The 21,725-nt window shown below is 32.6% G+C and overlaps 4 protein-coding genes and 1 long non-coding RNA gene across 9 annotated transcripts; 1 reads left to right on the top strand and 4 right to left on the bottom strand.

The window, feature by feature from the left end:
* Positions 1-21: 21 nt before the first annotated feature.
* On the bottom strand, positions 22-9,805 carry Adcy2 (adenylate cyclase type 2 Ac76E). Of its 3 annotated transcripts, XR_013102481.1 has the most exons (20): positions 9,645-9,805; positions 8,608-8,774; positions 7,610-7,939; positions 7,327-7,521; positions 7,111-7,217; positions 6,918-7,029; positions 6,530-6,657; positions 6,218-6,376; positions 5,992-6,124; positions 5,574-5,644; positions 4,940-5,045; positions 4,671-4,735; positions 4,388-4,558; positions 3,844-4,078; positions 3,443-3,606; positions 1,886-2,126; positions 1,524-1,784; positions 1,325-1,442; positions 286-693; positions 22-192 (listed from the first exon to the last, which is right to left on the bottom strand). XR_013102481.1 is itself a non-coding variant. In XM_076904137.1 (19 exons), the coding sequence occupies exons 1-19, from the start codon at positions 9,655-9,657 to the stop codon at positions 428-430; spliced, it is 3,042 nt and encodes a 1,013-aa protein (XP_076760252.1). In that variant the 5' UTR covers positions 9,658-9,805; the 3' UTR covers positions 22-427. The 3 variants fall into 3 exon arrangements, 2 of the variants coding, with proteins under 2 accessions (XP_076760252.1, XP_076760253.1); XM_076904137.1 differs by having other exon boundaries at positions 22-693; XM_076904138.1 differs by lacking the exon at positions 7,610-7,939 and having other exon boundaries at positions 22-693.
* Positions 9,806-10,541: 736 nt separating this feature from the next.
* Positions 10,542-14,425, bottom strand: E(z) (histone-lysine N-methyltransferase E(z)). 2 transcript variants are annotated; one of them, XM_076903870.1, is made up of 12 exons: positions 14,197-14,425; positions 13,810-14,123; positions 13,477-13,713; positions 13,179-13,395; positions 12,963-12,986; positions 12,643-12,743; positions 12,387-12,564; positions 11,887-12,261; positions 11,525-11,815; positions 11,249-11,431; positions 11,006-11,171; positions 10,542-10,940 (listed from the first exon to the last, which is right to left on the bottom strand). In XM_076903870.1, the coding sequence occupies exons 1-12, from the start codon at positions 14,330-14,332 to the stop codon at positions 10,880-10,882; spliced, it is 2,283 nt and encodes a 760-aa protein (XP_076759985.1). In that variant the 5' UTR covers positions 14,333-14,425; the 3' UTR covers positions 10,542-10,879. The 2 variants fall into 2 exon arrangements, with proteins under 2 accessions (XP_076759985.1, XP_076759986.1); XM_076903871.1 differs by lacking the exon at positions 12,963-12,986.
* A 1,821-nt stretch (positions 14,426-16,246) lies between these two features.
* Positions 16,247-18,425, bottom strand: LOC143428945 (N-alpha-acetyltransferase 30). 2 transcript variants are annotated; one of them, XM_076904242.1, is made up of 3 exons: positions 17,994-18,425; positions 17,687-17,862; positions 16,247-17,177 (listed from the first exon to the last, which is right to left on the bottom strand). In XM_076904242.1, the coding sequence occupies exons 1-3, from the start codon at positions 18,268-18,270 to the stop codon at positions 16,860-16,862; spliced, it is 771 nt and encodes a 256-aa protein (XP_076760357.1). In that variant the 5' UTR covers positions 18,271-18,425; the 3' UTR covers positions 16,247-16,859. The 2 variants fall into 2 exon arrangements, with proteins under 2 accessions (XP_076760357.1, XP_076760356.1); XM_076904241.1 differs by having other exon boundaries at positions 17,687-17,868.
* LOC143428948 (uncharacterized) lies at positions 18,362-18,767 on the bottom strand. Its single transcript, XR_013102489.1, has 2 exons — positions 18,628-18,767; positions 18,362-18,553 (listed from the first exon to the last, which is right to left on the bottom strand). It is a non-coding gene; the product is annotated as an uncharacterized LOC143428948 (long non-coding RNA).
* An 846-nt stretch (positions 18,768-19,613) lies between these two features.
* On the top strand, positions 19,614-21,698 carry Rps8 (ribosomal protein S8). The gene is made up of 5 exons (XM_076904243.1): positions 19,614-19,723; positions 20,143-20,273; positions 20,799-21,050; positions 21,150-21,279; positions 21,539-21,698. The coding sequence occupies exons 1-5, from the start codon at positions 19,720-19,722 to the stop codon at positions 21,646-21,648; spliced, it is 627 nt and encodes a 208-aa protein (XP_076760358.1). The 5' UTR covers positions 19,614-19,719; the 3' UTR covers positions 21,649-21,698.
* Positions 21,699-21,725: the final 27 nt, after the last annotated feature.

Here is a 21,725-nt window from a genome sequence, read left to right on the forward strand (position 1 = left end):
TCATATAACATATATATGCACACATGCATATGTAAATATTACAGCCAGAAGAAACGTATTAAAAATCGATACTTTGTTCTTATTTATAAGGCGATGAACGAGCAAACGGTTACACATACTCTTTTCCGAATCATTTACTTACGTGCATTTATGTAGTGGTATAATACGTGGCAATTAGTCATTATGTAATCGCTGTAAAATAATAATTGTAAATCATAAAATTAAATTCATTTGATTATAAAAGTAGATAGGCTATGGCAAGCAAAGCAAATAGAAGTAACCTACGCATATGAACTAATGTAAGCTTGTATTCGATTCGTCTTTCACGACATCACAAAACCAAAAGTCATTTCCTTATTTTTCCACCTTCTGTTTGTTTCGTCAAGATCTCCGGTGTTTAATTATACCAAAATGAAAGTGTCTCAAATTAAGAATTTTCTTCCTTATCGTCGAATGGTGTTCTTACGAAGTATGTTATCAAGGTTCCTTTTCCTTTGACATAAGTGGGACCACGACACGTCAATTCGTAGCCAGCAGAGATTAAAATTTTGGCTGTGTCTTCGGTAACTTGAAGTTTTCCCATTTCTCCGCAACTATCCATCCTTGAAGCTACATTTACGGTATTACCCCAAATATCATATTGGGGTTTTTGAGCTCCAACTACGCCCGCTATTACAGGTCCGTGATTCAAACCTTTCCGAGAAATATACATATCTTTATATACATATCTTTATCTTTCACTTACCAAATTTCTAAAAAATCTTGACTATTTCTTATTTCGTATTCAGTTTGTTTTCATTCCTGTTATTATGATTTTCTCTCCCTCCCTTTCTCTTTCTCTCACCTTCTCTCGCCTTCTTTGTCTCTCTCATGCTCTCCCTCCCTCTCTCATTCTCTCTCTCTCTCTCTCTCTATCTCCCTTTTTCTCGTTCATTGCATAATAAATTAATGTTCGTCTACACTTTTTACCTTATATGCAGTCGTTTTAACAATTGATAATTAACTACATGTTAATATCATTGCGTATAAAATTATTTACATACATTCACAGATTGCTATTTATTCTTCATCGTGTCATCATACGATTCTAAAGCGTTCATTATACTAGCTATAATATACAAGGACAAACAACCGGTTCCGAATTTCGAACATTGAAAAGAAAAATTTACATATACATATATATGTACGGTGTTCCGATACTTGACAGGCAACATTTGAAGAGTGATTTATAAAGTAATTTCAAGCAATTTTTCTGTTACAAAGATGTTCAAATTGCACAATACGACAATAGATACACATTTATGTATATCTCGATAAAACTCACCTATTCTTAATTGAAATCTTTGAAATGATTCTTTATTAATTTGATCTAGAATCATCATCAAAGCAAGAGCAAACTCTACAAGAATAATTACGTTGTGATTTTGCTGTTTCGAAGGGTCCTTAAAGTTGAAAAATAAAAGCTTTTATAAGTAATTTTGATTTTGATCGTAAAGATAGGACTCATAGATCGTGCATTGTACCTTTTTGCCTGAATCTTCTTTCTCTGGATTATTTGTAAGACCAGAAGCCAACATATAAGTACTACCAATAGTTTTAATTTTTTCAATTCCGGAGAATTTTGGTTTAAGCAACAGTTTATCAAAATCACATATAATTTCGTTTAAAAGTCTCAGACATTCCAATCCTTGTTTATTTATGTCAGTTTCGTCGTAGAATTCTTTATAATTTGGGATGGATGCAAACATTACAGCAATACTACTACATCTTTCATGGTAGAGATCCTATGAAAATAATTGAATAGTATAAAAACTGTAGAAAATTTTTAATTCATCTTTTCTTGATTGCTGTTAAAAAGAGAATGATTAGGAAAATTGGAATTTACCTGGGTTGCTCTGGCGTTAGTTAGGAAATGCTCTGCTACGTGAGCAGGCAGTATATTCTCGAGAAGAATCTTATTTATACCCCTCATTGTCTCAACTTCATCCTGTTCTATTTTCAGTTTATTTTGCCACAAAAAATCTGTCCTCGAAGTGTATTCAATTTGTCTGTCCAAGATATGGAGTATAAGGCATACTAGTGCGAGGAGACAACTACTTTGAAAGTGATAATTAATATTATAGTATCTGCAAGATAAGTTCCATCTATTACGATCAATTCATTGTTCGTTATTCATTATTCATTATTCATTGTTTCAGAATTCAATAAGCAAATGATTAGTGAGAAGAGTTGTGATACATGTACATACATACACCATCGCTGATAATAATTTGAAGCGTTTCAAGAGTTGATGGGTAAAACTTTGCATCAATAATTTAAGTTATGTAAAATTAAGAACTCGATGCGAAACCGATCACTTCCACTTCTGGAAGGAAACCAATTTTTTAAGTGTATTAAAATGTCGTTTTATTAAAACTGTCATCGTCGGCGAAATAGCCATTTTATATAAAAATATATATGAATAAAACAATATTTCTACACATTTAAATGATTTTTGTTCAAGATTTCGTGTAATCTATATTGGAAAATAATTTTTTTATCGCTGTTTACAAATTCTGCATGCCAGTGAAAAAGGAAGTAACTGGTCTCTGAAACGAGACTGTTATTTACAAGAAGTTATTAATATCAGTAATAAAAATTGGTTGCAGAAAGAGTAGTCCTACTTAATTATTTCAATAGAACGTAAATTATACTAATAATAATAGCACAAGACATTTACACGTTTATAGTGGAATTAAAGTAAATTATACATATACTCGAGTTTTTGCTATTCAAATAATTATAAGCAATCTTTGTGTGAGCCATTAATTTTGAAAGTGGTCTAAGTCCATTTTTTACAAAAAATAAGCTGGCTATTTTAGTATTTGCATTTCTACGTTATCTTTTCATTTTGAGGCAAATTGTGAATAATATATTTGTTAAAATCACTAAGATTTTGTAAAGCGAAAAGGAGCTAATTAATAGAATGATCTCATTTAGCTGATTAATAGAAAAAAATCTTATCTTAACTAAGCCAACCATTAAAAATACTAACCAAAAAAAATACCCAACAGAGCCTAAAATACAACGATTTAATGAATTTATTAGACTGTATATCGCCTGCACACCATAATTATTTTAAATCGGACGGCTGCCTCTTTAGGAATTAGAAAAGTTATTTCATTAATTTTCAAAGTGCCTCAAGTTCATTATAGCTATCGAAAATGTATTATTTTTTAAACAATGTTATTAATGCTAATTGGGTCGATAAATTATACATCCTTACAAATGATTTTGTTAGCTACCAATAGTTTGAAATTTATTCAAACGCAAACCCTTAAATATCTCGACTTGAGCGTAAATGTACTTTGACCACATTCAGAATAAACGGCTCGTATGTATGTAAAGTACAGCTTGTCGTAATAATTCTAATATCTCGTATGACACCAATATTTTTATTTACCCCATAACTTCGATCGTGTAATATAGCTGTGCTGTTGGTGTTTGCGAGAACGCAACAATGATCATTGTTGCCGAGAGAAACATTGCGCAAAATTTTAACAGAAAATCGATACGCAAATGTGTCCAACCTACAATCATGCACATCACCGCAGTATACAAGTGTAACTGAAATAATAGAATAATTTTATATTAATGCTACATCCTTGTCTTATCTAAAATTTGATTATATGCTTACATGGAGTTATATGTATCTTGTTGATATTGTATGTACAATCTCGAAAAGCGTAACATTGATTCGATATTATTATTCAATACTTGGTCATGAGATATCAGGTATGCATAAATATACGATAATTATCAGTATAAACAGAATAGTTCCAACCATATGGATTACATACTTACTGATATGATATGGTGTTTGTTTATGTATTTGGTATCTATTAGGCTAATTGTAAGAATGGACGAAGCAGTTGCCAAAAGCACAGTGATCAAGTACGTTGTTATTCTGATCCCTCCGCTCGAAGTTAATCTACCCAATCCGTCTTCAATCTCAGGTTTGTTTTTCAGCCAAAATAAGAGAGAAAAAATTGAGAGAAATAATAAGCCAGGCAGGAAACAGCTGTAAACTGCAATGCTTCTGCAAAGGAAAGGTTCGCTTTTGATTATTAAATACTGAATGTTCGCAAAAATTACCAAAGGTTTCTCGCGATTATAAGAAAACCGCACAGAAATAAGATTAATCGATCGTGAGTTTAATGTAGATCCATATTCTCTTACAAAATTATAAATACCAGAACATATTTATTTCGATTATCAATAATATTTACGAATCAGATCGTGTTACAGCAATTTCACTTGCTTAAAAAAATGCTAAAGCGTCTTGTCAACCATTTTCTCATCTCTGTACAATAAGTAGAAGGCTTTTAGATGGTCAACACGCGCTTACCTCGGTAAGTAAATAACTTGAATGCAGAATATCATAAAGTAAAATGCAGTTGAAGCAAAATTATACCAAGAATATTGTTCATCAGTTTGTTGACAGTATCGAAGTTCTTGGTCTCGGTCAGTAAACCGGTACGTAAGGGGTGACATACCCTCGTGGCCTTGACACCATTGCCTGTTGCGTTTAAATAATCGTGCATGAATGAATAACAGATATAAGGACAATTATATGGTGAGCAGGATTGCGAAACCTAATGATAAGAAGAGAGGAAAGGATAACTACTCACTTTATATCGACAAAACAGCTGGAATTATTATTTACCAGAAGATTTGATTCTATGATGGCGATACTCTGAAAGAAATAAAATATTGAAACGGTTTCGTTCTTACACATGTATATTCAGTCAGCCAATTCAGTTGAACGAAATTTTTATCAAATGTCTAGAAATTACAAATTTTTAATATCAATTTCACCTGATGATATGTCAGTATATCTCTTCCTTCAGGTTTTAGAGGAATTTATTATAACTCGTTAATCATTTCAACAAAAACTTACCGTTAGACCAATATTCTTAGCAAGTGTGGCTTCTGCGATATTGGCAAAAGGTTTGTCGGCACCCCAGCATTCAACATATTTAGTCATTTTACTGCTTGGCCTTAATCTGTTTAGAGATAAACATTACTTGAAACGCATGCGTTCCCTATTGCCCCTCTTTCTCGTTTTTTTATTTACTTTTCTAATCATTTGAAAATTGAAAATAAATGTTCGACGATCTTATTGCGCAATTTACGCATTAACCGGGTTATTGTTACTGTCGTTCGCGAATTCGAGTCAGATAAGAGTCTCGAGAAACTAGATATTAATTACGGTTTTGAATTAAATTTAACATATAGAACGAAATAATATTAGAGGAATAATATATATATTATAAATAATAATATAAGATAGATAATACAGGGTGATTCACTACTCATGTGACAACACGTTTGGAACGTTTGGAAGATACAATCAATAATATGAATGAAACTGCTGTTTCCCTGAATAAAAAAAAAAATCCCAATTTCCTCTGCCATTTTTGCAAATCGGACCTAGGTTTATATGAACTTTTTTATTGCTTTTCGGGTGTAGTATCAGCTGTAAAAATTTGTCACCCTGAATAAGATAGATAAATGATGTTTGCCAAATTTACCTTGATGGTATAGAAGCAGGGCCGCGGGAAGATTCACCATTATCATCTGTGCGTTTCTCTTGGTTGGTTTTCTAATACAACACAAAGAACAATTATTGAATTTAATGTCTAACAAGTGTGTAATATTCTTATTGAGATAAAATCGGTCGATCAAGTAAAATGAAATCGGACGCTTCACCATAAAATTTCACTTCCCCGATGTTAAAAAATGTGTATATAAAATACATTTGATTTTATTGCACTTAGCTAATTTTTTATTTAAGATTTGAATAAAACATTCGACTACAATGGAATATAGATGTTAATATTTAAGACATTGACATTACGAATGTCAAGTGCAAATATAAAAGTTCCATAGTTAATATTCATTGTTCTCATTGTTAGAAAGACCGAAGTAGAACTATGGATTGAATCTAACCTCTGGTGGCACTATCAAAAATGTTTCAACGTTGTGTTGGGCAAGATAACTCTCCCGTGACCCCCCATCACCAGGCTCAACCTCGAAACGGTTATCAAGTTGAAGCAGGGTGGCTTTAGTTATGTGTACCCTCCTTGAAGGAAGAAAGGAGGCCAATTCGAACTGTTACAACAATAGAAATCGAACACGATGCAATATATCTATGTAATATCATGTTATAAATTACCCTGGTAAACCACCACTTTCCATATGATTGGCTAGTGTGACATCATCGCTCCAAACATCAAACTGCCATTTGCGTAGACCAAGAACGCCGCATAAGACATTTCCTGTGTGTATTCCTATCCGCATGTCCACATTGAATCCCGTTGCTTTACGAACGAATCTAAACACACGCATTTGTTTGTATGATAATATATTCATATACTATTGTGAAGGATCAGTTTGCATAGTTGTAGCTTTGAGAAACCACTCCATACGGGACCTCATATCCCGTACTACGATTTTCGGTAGATCCTGTATACGTTGCTTCCCTCACCTGATCGCATCTATCATTTGTAAGCCCATATTCACGCAATTGTACGCATGATTTGGTCGTGACACTGGCAATCCTGAAACGCAGTAGTAACAGTCTCCCAGAATTTTAATCCTCATGCATTGATTATCCTGAAAGTACGACCAAATGTTTTTCGCGTACATTATTTTCATGTGAAAATTAACAATAACTTTTATCAAATCGTTTGTTTAATATCTTCAGTCTCTTACGAGATATTCTATCGATCTGGTCTAATTTAAAAAATATAAATATTCAATTTTAACAAAACAGATTACCGTATGATTTCTTCTTAATAAAAAATACAATTCGAATCAACAGAAGTGTTCAATAGTGAGAAAAAGATCTAGCGGAATAACCATTATGATCTCACCTGAGCAATTTGATCGAATCGTCCGAATAACTCGTTCAGCGTTTTCACTAGATCCGAAGCTGACAATTGTTCCGAGAGCGGTGTAAAATTGACAATGTCCGCGTACAAAATGCTTAAATAAGTATAAATCGTAATCGTTCTCCCGTTACTCGGCTTCTTTACATTATTAGACCCTACACGAGATTCAGCTTACCTAACGTTGTTATGCCGTTGCACATACATTTCATGGAATCTCGTTTGTTGATGCATACTAGCCTCCTGGCACGCATCGGCCATTTTCAACATAATACTCCTTTTCACCTATCTCAATTGTTTAACATATATAGACGTGTATGCGCGCAAGTACGCGGCTTATTTTACATTTTACTCATCGAAATTGCTAATGTAGGCGAAACGGTTGTGAACTCACTTCAGCGGCGATGTAAGCTGGAATGACGCTCAACAGTAATTGCTCCTGCTGTTCCCTCTCGCATTCCAATTTTATTCTGGACTCGATTACAGTCTTCGTCCTGGAGAACGTCCTGTTGTGCGCTTTCGCCGTTAACACGCTATAATACGAACCAGACAGAACCGCAGCTAATAGAAATATAGTTTCGCTGCATGTCTACGTTAAACGACAAAAAGAAACAGTTATACGAGTATACAGTAAATAACATCGAGACGAAGAACGAATGTGTAGACAGGATGCACACCTGGGCTATCTGATAGTAGTCCGAGTAATCGAAAAATGCGAATTGTACGGCCAAGTGTGCAACAATTAGTAGAATCGCAAGCATTGTTGGCTTTTGTCGAGTGTCCCGCGGTAATACGGCAATCATTGCAAGAATTGCAGTAAACAAGGGCACGGAGGCGCGAATTACCACAATTCCAACACCTATGATGCCGGAAGCAATGAAGCCTATAAGAAGTCTAGTCCTAGCTGACGTTAAAGTTGAAGGTAACTGCGTTATAAGCAGTAAACTTAACGATGAGACCAATAATATCGTCAAAATCGACGTAGGAACAGTCACTTTAGCTAAATCCTGCAAAAAAAGAAAGTAGAAGGAAAGAAAAGATTGATAACAAGCCTCCTATCTTATTATCTTTCTTCGCATCTCTCAAGTTTACAGCCAATACTACGGAGATGGCCCTTTGTACTTTATACGCAATGTCGACAACTTTGCCGTATGCTACAGGTTTCAATGATTCAACGATTTTCTGTATTACAGTGGGACAGAGTAATTAAAGATACCTTTTCTAATCGTGATTCCCTTCGAAATTTCTAAGTAAAATGTCTTAAGATGCGTAAATTGCAAAGGGATATCGCTCGTTATCCGTAGCAAACAGCGTGCTAAGCGTCAGTCTACAATTTGCACAAAAAATTCTACGAGTTCATAACTATAATAAAACGATAGAGTTTTAGGTATTTAAAAAAAACAAAACTGAACTTCACTTTGAACTTTCTCCCACCTACTATTTCACCTACAAAGAATACATATGTATGTGTGTATACCGTATAATCGATCCTTTATACCAAGCAAGCAATTTTTGCAGAAACACGTTTCCATGTACAACCGTCCTTTATACCGCGCACGTTTAGTCCTTCGCACGATGTTCCATCGCTCTCAGGAAACACCCTGCGTATGTATATTTACAAGCGAAGAACACCTGATCGAATCGTAAAAATAATGATGAAATTCATCAAACTTACCTGGTAGTTGTTAGCGTATAAAATTCCTAGAGCGATAATTATCGCAATGACAGCGACGAGCATAGTGCCAGCGTAAAGGGATGCTGTCAGATTCCCCTCGTATTTGTCCCGGAGTTGTTCCAATTCTTCAACGCCAATTTCGCTTGCATTATGTCTTTCTGATTTTTCTAAAACGTATACGTACGTATGCATATTGTATGAATTAAATGGCATTGTTAGAGAGAGAGAGAGAGAGAGAGAGAGAGAGAGAGGCATTAACAATAATATAGGAATGCCATCGTCGCTATTGTTTAAGAGTTATTGATCGGAATTTTTGTCAATATAGTCAATAAGGCATTATGAGCGTTAGCGGCATGTGAGTCTGTCCTTGCGTATATAGGTAAATACGTCAGAATGCTAAGAAAGTCATTGCAGAATTCATACGTTCCCTTAGATTGCGTAGCTAATTTTCATTTATTTGGTAGCTTCCCCATTTAATATCGCCAATGGAGACCCCTCCCATCTATACGTATATAATAAAATTAACTAATGAACGATCATGTGTAATATATAAAAATATATACAGGATAAAATGTATTTGTTTTTATTAAAAAGCAAGAAGCGATTTCAGCTCTTCACAACGCAATTAACTCCAGAGCGTTTTGGCGGTTTGCCAGTACGAACTATTTTCGAGCTACATCGTCAGAAATTTGTTTGACTTTCTCCTTTTAAACATAATAATATCATTTCTGCACGTAATTCTAGCTTGGTGTAAAGTGTGGCTCTTGCGAAACAAAATTATACTTTCTTTCTGGATTATTACCTTGTCCGTACACAATAAGGGTCAAACGGTCATATTCATGAACAGGTCAATGGCAATTGTTACTAACTATGGTTCAAGATCATTTGTGTAAAAATGTTTCAACTTGAAAGCACTCTAAATAACAACTCTTAATATTGTTCGTAATCTATGTATAGTATTTGAAGAAAATACTTATGTTATTGTTTAAATAGAATTAAGCAATAAGAAACAATATCCTGCAAGTTTAAACCATTACCTTCTTCTGACATAACACCGACAAAATACTCCGATCTTCTTTCCAATTTCGATCGCTCCGACTGCCAGATTTTTTTCGTCCAATAATCAATTATTAAATATTTTTCGTCTCTTTCTCGATTCTACTCGTCAACCGTTTAAAATCTCTTTCCTTTTTATTTTGCTGGTTAATAGAAAATTTATTTAATGTATAAATCAACTATAAGTGTAGAAAAAAAAAATATATATATATATATGTTCGTTTACTAAAAAATATAAGTTTATTGTTAGGGATTCGTTTTATATGTTGGTTTATCACAATTGCACAATTTCAAATTATTTAACGCAACACAGGAAGGGGTTTGGGAGGAGACAAATTAGGTTTCGATCGATATGTACACCGTTTTTATGAATCACATGTTTCCATATTTGTTGACGTTGAAATAATTTTATTAATGCGCTTTGAAACACGCAATACTTTGTTGTGAGTTTTAAAATTTACCGATTACAATGACATATGACTAATATGTACTCGTATTACTCGAGTAACCACTCTTATAGACACAAAGATCGCAACTGGTGGCTGAATTTACAAGCCAAGTTTATCGCAAAGCATTCCTATGATTCATTTAGGATAACTCTATTGCGACCTACAATATATCTACTTACATATGTATGTACATATATATTTTTAACCAAAGCACAGATATGTTTGTGTATATATTTGCTCTTTTTATTCACTTTTTACAATTATTTGTTTTTATTATTCTTTGTTTCAAATGCAAATTTTATTCTCGAGAAACCAATTTTTCCTTACAAAACAGCACTTTATTATATATCACTTTTCATTTTAACATTTTTAAACAAATTAAAAAACACTCAGGTCCATAAACGTAGCGTACAAAAAAAAACATTAACGTTTACATTTAAAAATATATTTTATTAATTGACATTATACTAAGAAATAAAAATATTTCACTGTCTTAATAGACAAGTTTATTGGTTGTAATTTTTTTTCTGTAACGGAAAATGTAAAAGTGATTCAATGAATTTATGTCAGGCACCCAAAATGATAAATATTCGATATGTGTTAATTTTCCTCATATTTCATCTTCATTCAGTTATTCATCAATTTTCTCAATCTTTCTCTCACTTTCTCTCTTTTTCTTTCTCTATCTCCCCATCCTTCCTTCTCTCACTCCCTGCGCCATTCTTTCATTCTTATATATAACATTGTGCAGTGAATCCTGTTTCTCGTTATAAGAATTCCATCTCACGTTCAATACCTACGAATTTTAATTGTTCTGTTGGTCCGTATCTGTAAAAGGGGAGAAAAGAAAGTAACTATAACGTACAGTAAATACGAAAAATCAACAACTTTACCTGTAGTCAAAAAATAATTCCTCGCCAGGCTGAATAGCTCTTTTTGCAAAAATGCCTATTCTATGATCGCCGTTTACCATCATTACCTTCGCGTAACAATTAGGATTTATTGAATGATTGGCGAATCTTATTTTGTTTCCTTTTCGTGTAGCATCCACGACAAAGTCTAAAAGTTAAAAGTTTAACTTCAATAGAGACTTAACTATTTTTTACGCATCATACAAAAATTGCAAGAAGATTTACCATTATTAAGATTAAAAAGGAAACTACACATGTATTTATCGTACACTTTGCCCCGTCTGTCAGCTTCATCTTGACTTATAATTTCACCACAATATTCTGATATAAATTCGTTTTTAGCTGCGGATTCCTTGAGGAATATTCCCCATCCAGCTACGTCAGACGGTGCCATCAAAAGATGTTTATCTGAAAGTTTAGTATCATTTAATCGTAATTAAAGTTAACATCACGTTTTGACATCAAGAGATTGTCATTTTAAAATATAAAATTATTACATACGGAGACCGCGTTGAACGCTAACGTTTTTACAAGATATTTTAGTAATATGGAATTGATCAGCACCGCATGTTTGACACAAATCTGGATCACATTCCCTTACAGCTAAATAACAGGGGCACTGTTTTGTGTTACACTGAGCTTTACATCTACATCCTGGAAAACGATTTTGACATTCGCTACTACACTGACAAAATTTCTCACAGAAATTCTGAGCTTGGATACATGGACATGAATTGTCGCACTGTCTTCCTGGATGATCGCATGGTGCAAAATTATGCACGTGATTGGCACCTTGAAACGAAAAAAACTCAAGAGGTAATGTGTGTGAGTTAACAAAAAAATACATATTTTAAAATATTTACCAGAATCCTTCTTCAACTGTATTTTTCTACAATGCATCGACCAAAGACGGTGCTTCTTTTTTTTCTTTCGCGGTGGTGTGAAATCCTTTAAATTTTCGACTGCTGGAATATCTGATGCTTCCTTTTGTGCAAACTGATACACTTCCTGACAAGTTTTAGTCAGCATTATTTGCGCCAATGCGCAGGGATTCCCAGGGAAAGCTTTATGAAGAGCTCGAAATAAACTTTGTTCTGAACCTGTCCATGAAAGTTCACTTTCTGTTTTTACACGTTTATCAAGCCCCAAGAGCGTGAATGGTGCTTGATTTTCTGGCTGTGCTTGATCTTCCATTGATTCTTCAGATTTCGTTTCTTTGTTCACGTTTTGTTTAAAATCTGATACGCGAATACCATACAAATCTATTAATAAAATTTCGACCCTTTTGTGCATACGCATACAAATGTGAAAGTGCGAGCGTTTTTCCTCTGATAAAAAAAATTAATTGACTAATTGTTATTACCTTGATAACCACTACCCTGACTATATTTATTGCTGTCATTGCTATCTTCGCTACTTGCTTCATTTCCGGAATCTACACTTGCCTGTTTCCGTACTTTCCTGGGCCCTCCACGTTTTTCATCACTTTCTTCGTCTTTTATATCAGCTGCTTGCGCAGCAAGTTTTTCCTTCATTCCTTCCTAGACAACAAAATTATTCGTAGTTAGTATGGTATACGCTCTGTTGAAAATATCACTATCGATACATCTGTTTTTTACCAAATGCATGTAACATTCTGTTCCGCATGGTTCAGAAAAAGGTTTCAGATCGGGTCCTTTTCGTTTTTGCAAATTCGGTCCTGGATGACAAACTTGCAGACCTACAAGTAACAATACAAATTCAGCACAATGCTATTCCTAGATAAAAGTAATCACGTATGGAGTATTATATAAAATTTAATATGTAGACATATTTAGCGTCGATCGACGAACAAAATATGAATGCCGATGTGTCCTTGACGGCGTCTCCATGCTAAAGAAAAAAAAAAAAGAAGCGTTCGTTCAAGTATTGATCGTTTGTATGCAATATTGTTCTTTACCTGGCGGCGACACTCCCCTGGCTGCTACAATAAATCAAGAATCATAAATAATTGTAATTATCAGAAAGTCAATTAAAAACAGAGATACAGCATGGTGTATAGTTCTACATAGTAATCATAACTTGTATTTCATTGTCGGTATATTAATAGTAATAAATAAAGTGATGTAAGCACTTTGGGAATAGCGAAATTTTTATGCACTATTATTATACTCACGATGAAGGAAGCAGTCATATTTGAAGCATCTTCTGCAAAATAAAGTATGGAAAGAATGCATTGTCTGTTCCCTAGGTACACTCTTTGCATTTACTCCATCAATATTTGGTGTACATTCTGGTGGTAGGATATTCGGATCTGACTTTTCTGTTAATTCTATATACTTCTCCCTCAATTCTTCTGGCCTACCTTTGTCAGGAAACATACTAGATATTGCCTAAAGAGTTAACATAAAGACATTATAAATGTTAGAAGTGCCTCCACATAAGAATAAAATGATTCTGTATATACTACTTGCATTAAATATATGCATAGATGGAAATGGATTCTTATCAGTTTTAATCTCTTCCAATAACTTTTCAGTTTTCATTTCTGCTTTAATACTGCTATCTTTCCTATCTTTATCATCGTCTCTTTCTTTTCCTTTTTTTGTTTGTTCACGTTCCTTGTCCTCCTTCTCATATTGTACCAAAGCATTTACAAGATCCACAAAAATTGAATCGTCCATAAAACCAGATTCCCTATCTCCGTGCACCTACAATCAATTGAGTGGACTTAACTCTTTAGCTGTTAGGTTGTCGCGTGAAATATTGAAATTGATCTTTATCTTTTTAATTGTAGCCATACATACTTTCCCATCATAATTTTTAATTAGTTCCTCTATAAATGTGCCGTCCTGATCTAAAATTTCATCTCCCATGTAGGGTATATTGTGCAGCACAGTCTCATCTTCAACCATAAAATTCTGTTGTATCGGAGCCCAAGTATACATAGTCGGTATAGGAGTCACTGCATTTATGATTTTAACAGGGCAAGTTTGTGCATCACCGTCAGAACTAGTAACTTCTGCTTTTTTCATACAAGATACATGCGGCGGTATGTCTTGCATAGCAAGCCACATTGCTTTCCCATCTGCCCACCGTTTCTGTTCGGTCATTAGAAGTTCTAAAAAGTAACGGGGGTCACGAAAAGAATCTCGTCTTAACTAGAATTGTGTAGCTAAAAAAGGGATGCTAACCAGACATAACCTTCCGATTTTGATTCCAAGCTATTTTCACCTCATCTGCCCGTTTGTATCGTTTCACCTGTCGCAAACGCATATATTCTGATTTCACGCGTTTCTTCCATTCTGCGGACACCTTTGCTTTCGACATTACAATGAAAAATAAACTTAGTTATCATGTACGAGCTGATTTCAAATAGAAAACATTTCGCGTAAATCCATTGCAACTGACGCTGTAAACTGTAAGTGTATACTTATCGTTATTCCACAGTAGATATTGGTCGTGGTGTGGTAGCGATGGTGATGGTGAAGCGCCAATTTTAAAATTCAGTCCACGCACTCGTTTCGTTTAAACAAGTAGCTTGAGGTTAGACAATAAACTTATTTTTTATATTTAATTAAGTAAGTAAATTAAATTATTACTAGAATTTGTTCACACTGCAATTATATAAGTATTAATTTAAATGAATAAAACGATTAAGAATCAGATAAAATAAACACGTTGAACCATTATTCAATAAAAGAAGCAACTTCATCTAAATTTATAACATTATATAAGGTCATTTTTCATTCCATAAATTCCACCGCGCAATGAATTGATAAATAATTAAATTATAACTAAACAATTTGTTTTAATAATAGACTTACAATATATCATACTTCTGCTGTTATAAAATCTAAAAAGAGAAGATGTACACTAGAATGTATAACAATTTGCAAAAAAAGAATATTAATAATAACAACAACAACAACAACAATAATGATGATGATAATAATAATAATAATAATAATATTAGTAATAATAATAATAATAGAATGATACAAAATAAATAATGCAATACATTATTTTCTTTTTTTTTTCTCTTCTCTTCTGAAAACATGTACTTTAATTAATTCTACTAATTAAGAAAAAAGATTTCTTCAAATTCTTATAATATATAAGACTAAGGAGAAACCATTAGTTAATTAGCAGTAACGACTCGTAGCTAAAATTAATGGATTTACTGCTCCAAAAAATCCACCAGAATGCCAGGATCGGTACTACAGGAGTGACAGTGCTCTGTTTCCCTTGCTAAAGTATTCATTATATGAAATATTCTAACACATATATATATATGTAATAATATAGCACAGTCTTATAAATGTATTAGGTAATTGGTTAGTCCTATAACTTATCAGCGATATTTGCAAAAGTATTATGCTGACAAAATCTATTCAATTTCTGAGATCAATCTGCTGCTCATAGAATATATTGGCAGTCTTTGATTGCAAAATAAAAGTCCAATATGAACCCATAGATATGGAGTCACTCTTCCTACAGTTCTAAAGGAAAATTTAGGATCAAACTGTAATTTATTGAGATTCTAAATTTGTTTCCTCTCCCCCTTTTTTCTTTATTCAAACGTATGTTAAAAATTTGTTTACATAAAATTTAGGAAATAATAGTCAACTATAAAAACATTTAGATACTTTTTTTATTAACATTTTTACACTTTCTTTCAATAATAATTATATTATGATCTGTACCTCGCATGTATTTTATACAAAGATATAATACGTTGAGTAAACAGTAATGAATCTTGCCCTGCGTTAATCTTAATGCGTCAGTAATCGTTCTTCGAAATGTTTCAATTTGAAAAATTGTAGTTTTCCCCCTCATTTTCTACCTTTGTAAGCATACACATCAATGTACGCTATGTACATGTATACACAGGTTAATACATTTTGTATTTAAAAATGTTCAATTATAAATATTTTTCTTATGAGAAAGATGTGCGCACATACACGTGTGTATGTGTTTATGTAATGAAATCAATATGTAACATTTTACTGTACATCAAATCGATATAACATATATATCGTAAAAGGATACTATATTCGATTTAATTAAAACAAATACGGCACATGTGGTTATTTGAAAATAATGTTCGTTAAAATAAGTATACAATATGACAATATATAGTTAAAATTTTATCATGATCAGCAGTAACATTCAGCCAACTTTTGAAAATTTACACTCAACTCATTCATGAACGAGTCGTCCCTCGAAAATTTATTCGAATGATTTCATCATAAATTTGCAAATATTTTATTAACATATTGTGCCAGATTTGGTACTTGATACTACAAAGTATGATAAGCACCAAAGAATATGTTAAATATTTTCAAAATACATTTTGCATTTTCCATATTTGTCCGCATTATCAATTTCTTCTCTCATTTTCATTTTCAAACTACAATTATATTCTGTTACAACAAACGTTAATGCGAAAGAGAATCAACACTAAAATTATTAACAATAAAATTAGTAACAATAAATATCAATTTATAAGTTTTACTAGTTTCCTTTGAGTGATATACTATTTGACATACCTATATAATGCAATCAAATGTATCGTAATACAGAATTGAATAACAGATAAACATAATTAAGCGTAGAACAAAGGAATGTGCTATGCGATTCAATATACTGTTTTTCATGCCACTGCAAAATTTTATTGTGCGCATATAGTAGATAGTAGTCTCTCTGACATTAACGTTGTGTATTTCCGGACATTTTATTGAACGTTATTGACGCGATATCTTTCTCGCGCGTTGTTAAACTTAATTAGATCTCAATTAGATCTCAATCAGATTCAGAGTTTATCAAAACGATCATTTATTGATGTAGATCAATTTCATCTAAGCCATAGCTTTAATCGAAGAGCATCTACACCATTTAAATAATAACGAAATAATCGCTTATCTCGCACAAAGCCAAGATTTTCATACAAACGTAGTGCTGGTCGATTAGTAATCTCTGTTTCCAAAACTACTTCATCCGCATTATCTTCCACCATTGCTTGAATGGCTCTCCTTACCAAATTTGACCCAATCTTTCGTTTTCTATATTTCACATCAACTGCTAACATTGCAATGTACCCACGTTTTATAACCTTCCTGTGAATGTCCAGCTTACAGACAATGGCACCAACACATTCCTCACCGTGCATTGCCTTGATAAACAAAAAGCAAGAGTATACTGTAAATTCTACCCCTGCAAGACAAAAGAATCCAGCCAAAGTTGGCTAACAGTTTCTTTTATTCCTTTATTATTTCTAATACAATGTTAAAAGCTTCTTAACCCATTCATTCATTTGCCTTAAGTGCCAAGACTTTATTTTACAGGAAACATATAATTTCACAAAATCTAATAATATTAAGTTACAGATATAATACTGAAATGGCATCTACAAGTCATCTTGTCTAATTATTTCTGACTCAAACGGTTATAAACTTATTCTGTAACCAATTGCAATCAATCTAAGCTTGTAGCACAAAGTACAACATATCTTGTGGATAGCAGTTTTAGTACATACGCTTACTACAATATCTCATAGTTGGCAGTGAATGGATTAAAAAAAAGGAACCATAAGAAGGTAGATAACAAAAAGTAAATATATCTTTGTTTACCAGAATCATTTCAATAAATATAATAGTTTAAAAATTTAATAGTTTTACATACCAGAAAGCATAATCTTGGCCAGTTATAAATGAAATATCTATATGTGTAAATTGAATATGGTTCACTTAGATCCTTTTGTATTAACTTCATAATGTCAGGCATTTGTAATTCACTCGTATAACTGACATATTGGATGTTGTCTCTACTTTCTAACGATAATGTTTCCAATGATAATGCTGTACCTAAATACATGTATATATATACATACGTATATAAAAATTTGTAAGAACACAATTGATTATTTATAGGCTTTGATTTCGAATGAGCAGTCATTAAAAAAAATTAATTCAAGATGAATTTCTCCTACCGTGTTGACTTAAATGACTAGATTCCGTAACTTCAGGTAGCGGAAGATTAGAAGACATATTGGTAATTCTCTGGGGTGAATTATAAATACCATTGACTCGAGATATCCCATTCGTGTGTGGTTCACCATATATTTCAGTTGTTTTCAGGCTAAGTCGAGATTTAATGTTTAAAGTGGCAATATCTGTCAAGGAGTTTTCATTCTTCCCTTCAACGTTATTTTGCTCAGCCTCGGACTCGTTCCCATCCGCAAGACTCTCCGTTTTAACTTTTTCCATATTTTCCCTTTTCTCCTTTCAATTTCTCTATTTTTGAAATATCCGAATTTCTCTTCTCAAAGCACGGTAAGGATTTGAATGACGAATTTCGAAGATAACAGTTTCTACACACTGTACTGCTGTGGCATTGAAGTGCTTTCAAATATCCCACCAAGTTTTCAATCGAATTTTCATAATTACAACTATCAAAATGACTTGTTACCGATAATTTTATCTCGAAACACTGAATCTCGACGTACCCCTTCGACCGACGGACACCATATTGAATATTCTGCGATGATTGCTATAAGCAAACATAAACAATGGTAGCACGAGAAGCAACCATAATGTAAATACATACACCGGTGTTCACGGTACCTGTCAACCCCACTCCTAATTCCCAAGCAACGTTACGAAAAACGGTATTCGCATCTACACTCAAATTGCTGTGTCTAGATTCCAACGACGCGCGCATAGTTATTCGAAAATTAATTTATAACATTTCCCAACTTTTTACTTCGAATCGAATACATTTTTTTCGACTTTCAGCGTTGTTAAACATTCTAATGCCAAAGTGATATTAATACGAGTATGGTATCGTAAGAAATATTCGTATAGTCTGCTGTATTCGACTAAATGTAAACGTTGCTTTAAAAAATTCTGCTTAAAATATATACGACTGTTTCTCATAACATTAAAAACAGATTTCCTAAATATTAAATATTTCGTGTATAAAAAGATACTTAGAATATTAATTTTTAATATTGATTTTAATAAAAAATTTAAAAATATATAACTTTCTACTGTGATAAAAGCGGTTCTTTTCTAATACAATTTTTCAATAATACATGCATATTCTTTATGTAATATTATACTCATATTAGTACTGTTATTGCACTAATATTATTATCAATGTTAGAATTGCAAAAATTTTGTTAAACCCTAAATCAAATTACTGTATCTTCGAATTATAGATGATGCTTTTTTCAAAACATCTCCCGCGAGACCGAGAGAGGGGATTTACTAACTCGCATAAGTCGATGATTGTTCAATAGAAAACAGCTCAAACTAGTGTTATTATTTCTAATTAGACAATCATTTCCATACATCTGCTTAGAAAGATAATTGTCAAAGACGTAAATAGTGATCACACCTTTTTTATTGTATTATTTTCATTAGTAGAATTTTATATGCTTATCTATATGAAATATTTATAGTATTATCGAAATAAAATGAGCGTGTGTTAACAAAATTTGTTTGGATGCAATTAAAGTTGTATTAGTTATTAATTAATATGGAATACAAAACATGCTTTAAAATAAATAATGCTAGTTTTGTCATTTAGGTATTACTGCATAGTTTGTGTGGTCATTATAAGATGGCGCTGTTGGATTTTTTGGACAACACCGGAAGCATAACGAAGTTCAACTAATATCAGATAGGTTTAAGGTTCTTTTTCATCGAGACACGATGGGTAAGATATTTGAGTCGATGTAGCTTTTCCTTTTATCGCTTTAAATCAGCGTTTTTGAGTTAAGGATTATTACTGAATAGATATTGGCATTTTATAAATACATTAGCTTCTTCTGCTCGAATATATATTACTTCGATGAGCACAACCGAAAGACTTAAAAATGTATCATATATTGGCATCTTCTGCGTTCCCATTACTTTAACATTTTCTTCATAGTCTGTTTCATTATCTTTTTCGATTATCCTTCAATTTATCGATTGTTATTATTTATTATAAATTTGAAGCGTTTTCTTTTATTTCAAATGTACAGTATAAGTTGTAGATGAAACACAGATGAAACTGTTGTCTTTGTACGACAGCATAGAAAAGTGCACGTTGATAAATACACGCCTATAAACGAGAATATTCATCGATTGCAGGTATTTCTCGCGATCATTGGCATAAAAGGCGAGCAACTGGTGGAAAACGGAAACCTATCCGTAAGAAGAGGAAATTCGAATTGGGACGTCCAGCTGCAAATACAAAACTTGGAGCTCGACGTGTTCACACGGTATTATTAAAATTTCTAATGAAAATAAATCGCAGTAAATGAGAATTGTTATCTCAATTGTCCAATAATGTCAATGTCTAATAATGTGTTTTTATTATTTGTTATATAAACAGAAACTGTAATTATGACCCTAGTATAAATGCATGATGCAGCCATCAAAAGGAGTGTGATTATAGCGAGTGTCATTAGTTTTCCTCAGATATTTACATCATGCTTTTCTGTTGGTGAGGTCATAATTACTGCTCCTACTGATGTATCTTACAGATTGCTTGTTTGAACATATAAACTTTAATTATATACATATAATGTTATGTATACACATATCTGATACTACTTGATAGAAAGAAGAACTGATCTTTTGTAAAAAATTAGTATTTCAATATGAAATGATGACCACCTTTACCTACTCTGAACAGTTGTGTTGACTTATATCTCACAGCGTACTGAATGCTATTAAATACCATCTAATATTTGGTTATTACAAAACGCACATAATCATTCTAGATTATTTGTTATTTAAACCAGGTTCGTACAAGAGGTGGGAACAAAAAATATAGAGCTCTTCGTTTGGATACAGGAAACTTTTCGTGGGGCTCGGAATGTACTACAAGAAAAACACGTATTATCGATGTTGTTTATAATGCATCAAATAATGAATTGGTGAGAACTAAGACTCTTGTAAAGAATGCAATTGTGACCATTGATGCAACACCTTTCAGACAATGGTATGAAGGTCATTATGTTTTACCACTGGGTCGTAAACGAGGCGCTAAATTGGTAAGTTTTAGGTATTTTATTAATCATGATTATTAATAGATAATTAAAAAATTCAATCAACAGACTAACAGTAACTAATGAATAAATAAATATCTATAGACCGAAGCTGAGGAAGAAGTTTTAAACAAAAAACGTTCAAAAAAGGCAGAAGCAAAGTATAAAGCAAGACAACGATTTGCCAAAGTTGAACCTGCTTTAGAAGAACAATTTGCCACAGGTCGTGTACTTGGTAAGCAAAATTTAATATATATTCACTTTTCATCTTGCATAACGTACTATCCTAATCTATTGTATCTGTGTGTATTGTAATTTTACTTTTGACATTAATAATTTAGATTTTCATTAATTGCATTAATGTATCATGTTATTATTTAATATATTCAATCTTTGACTGACAAAAATAACAATAGATTATAATAGTATATAACAATGTTTGAAAACAAAGAATATTTGACAACAAGATTGTTAAATACCAATTTAAATTTCAGCGTGTATAGCAAGTAGGCCTGGACAGTGCGGGCGAGCTGATGGTTATATACTTGAAGGAAAAGAACTTGAATTTTATATGAGAAAAATTAAAAGTAAAAAAGCTAAATAATCATGTAACCACAACAAGAAAATAAAACGAATAATAATAAATATCTAGTACATTCTTTGCGTATGTTTAACACCTTT

This window comes from Xylocopa sonorina, chromosome 11 (genome assembly GCF_050948175.1).
Source record: "Xylocopa sonorina isolate GNS202 chromosome 11, iyXylSono1_principal, whole genome shotgun sequence".
Classification (NCBI taxonomy): domain Eukaryota; kingdom Metazoa; phylum Arthropoda; class Insecta; order Hymenoptera; family Apidae; genus Xylocopa; species Xylocopa sonorina.

What these genes read in the sequence shown, in the direction of transcription:
- Adcy2 (XM_076904137.1), bottom strand. An exon ending in CAGCTTACATCGCCGCTGAA is followed by an intron (nt 7,218 to 7,326) that starts GTGAGTTCACAA and finishes CAATTGAGATAG; the next exon opens with GTGAAAAGGAGTATTATGTT. An exon ending in ACAAACACCATATCATATCA is followed by an intron (nt 3,607 to 3,843) that starts GTAAGTATGTAA and finishes CTATTATTTCAG; the next exon opens with TTACACTTGTATACTGCGGT.
- Rps8 (XM_076904243.1), top strand. An exon ending in GAGCTCGACGTGTTCACACG is followed by an intron (nt 20,274 to 20,798) that starts GTATTATTAAAA and finishes TATTTAAACCAG; the next exon opens with GTTCGTACAAGAGGTGGGAA. An exon ending in TGCCACAGGTCGTGTACTTG is followed by an intron (nt 21,280 to 21,538) that starts GTAAGCAAAATT and finishes TTTAAATTTCAG; the next exon opens with CGTGTATAGCAAGTAGGCCT.
- LOC143428945 (XM_076904241.1), bottom strand. Translation starts at nt 18,270, where the DNA reads ATGGAAAAAGTTAAAACGGAGAGTCTTGCGGATGGGAACGAGTCCGAG. An exon ending in TAGTCATTTAAGTCAACACG is followed by an intron (nt 17,869 to 17,993) that starts GTAGGAGAAATT and finishes ACATGTATTTAG; the next exon opens with GTACAGCATTATCATTGGAA. An exon ending in GGCCAAGATTATGCTTTCTG is followed by an intron (nt 17,178 to 17,686) that starts GTATGTAAAACT and finishes TTGTTTATCAAG; the next exon opens with GCAATGCACGGTGAGGAATG.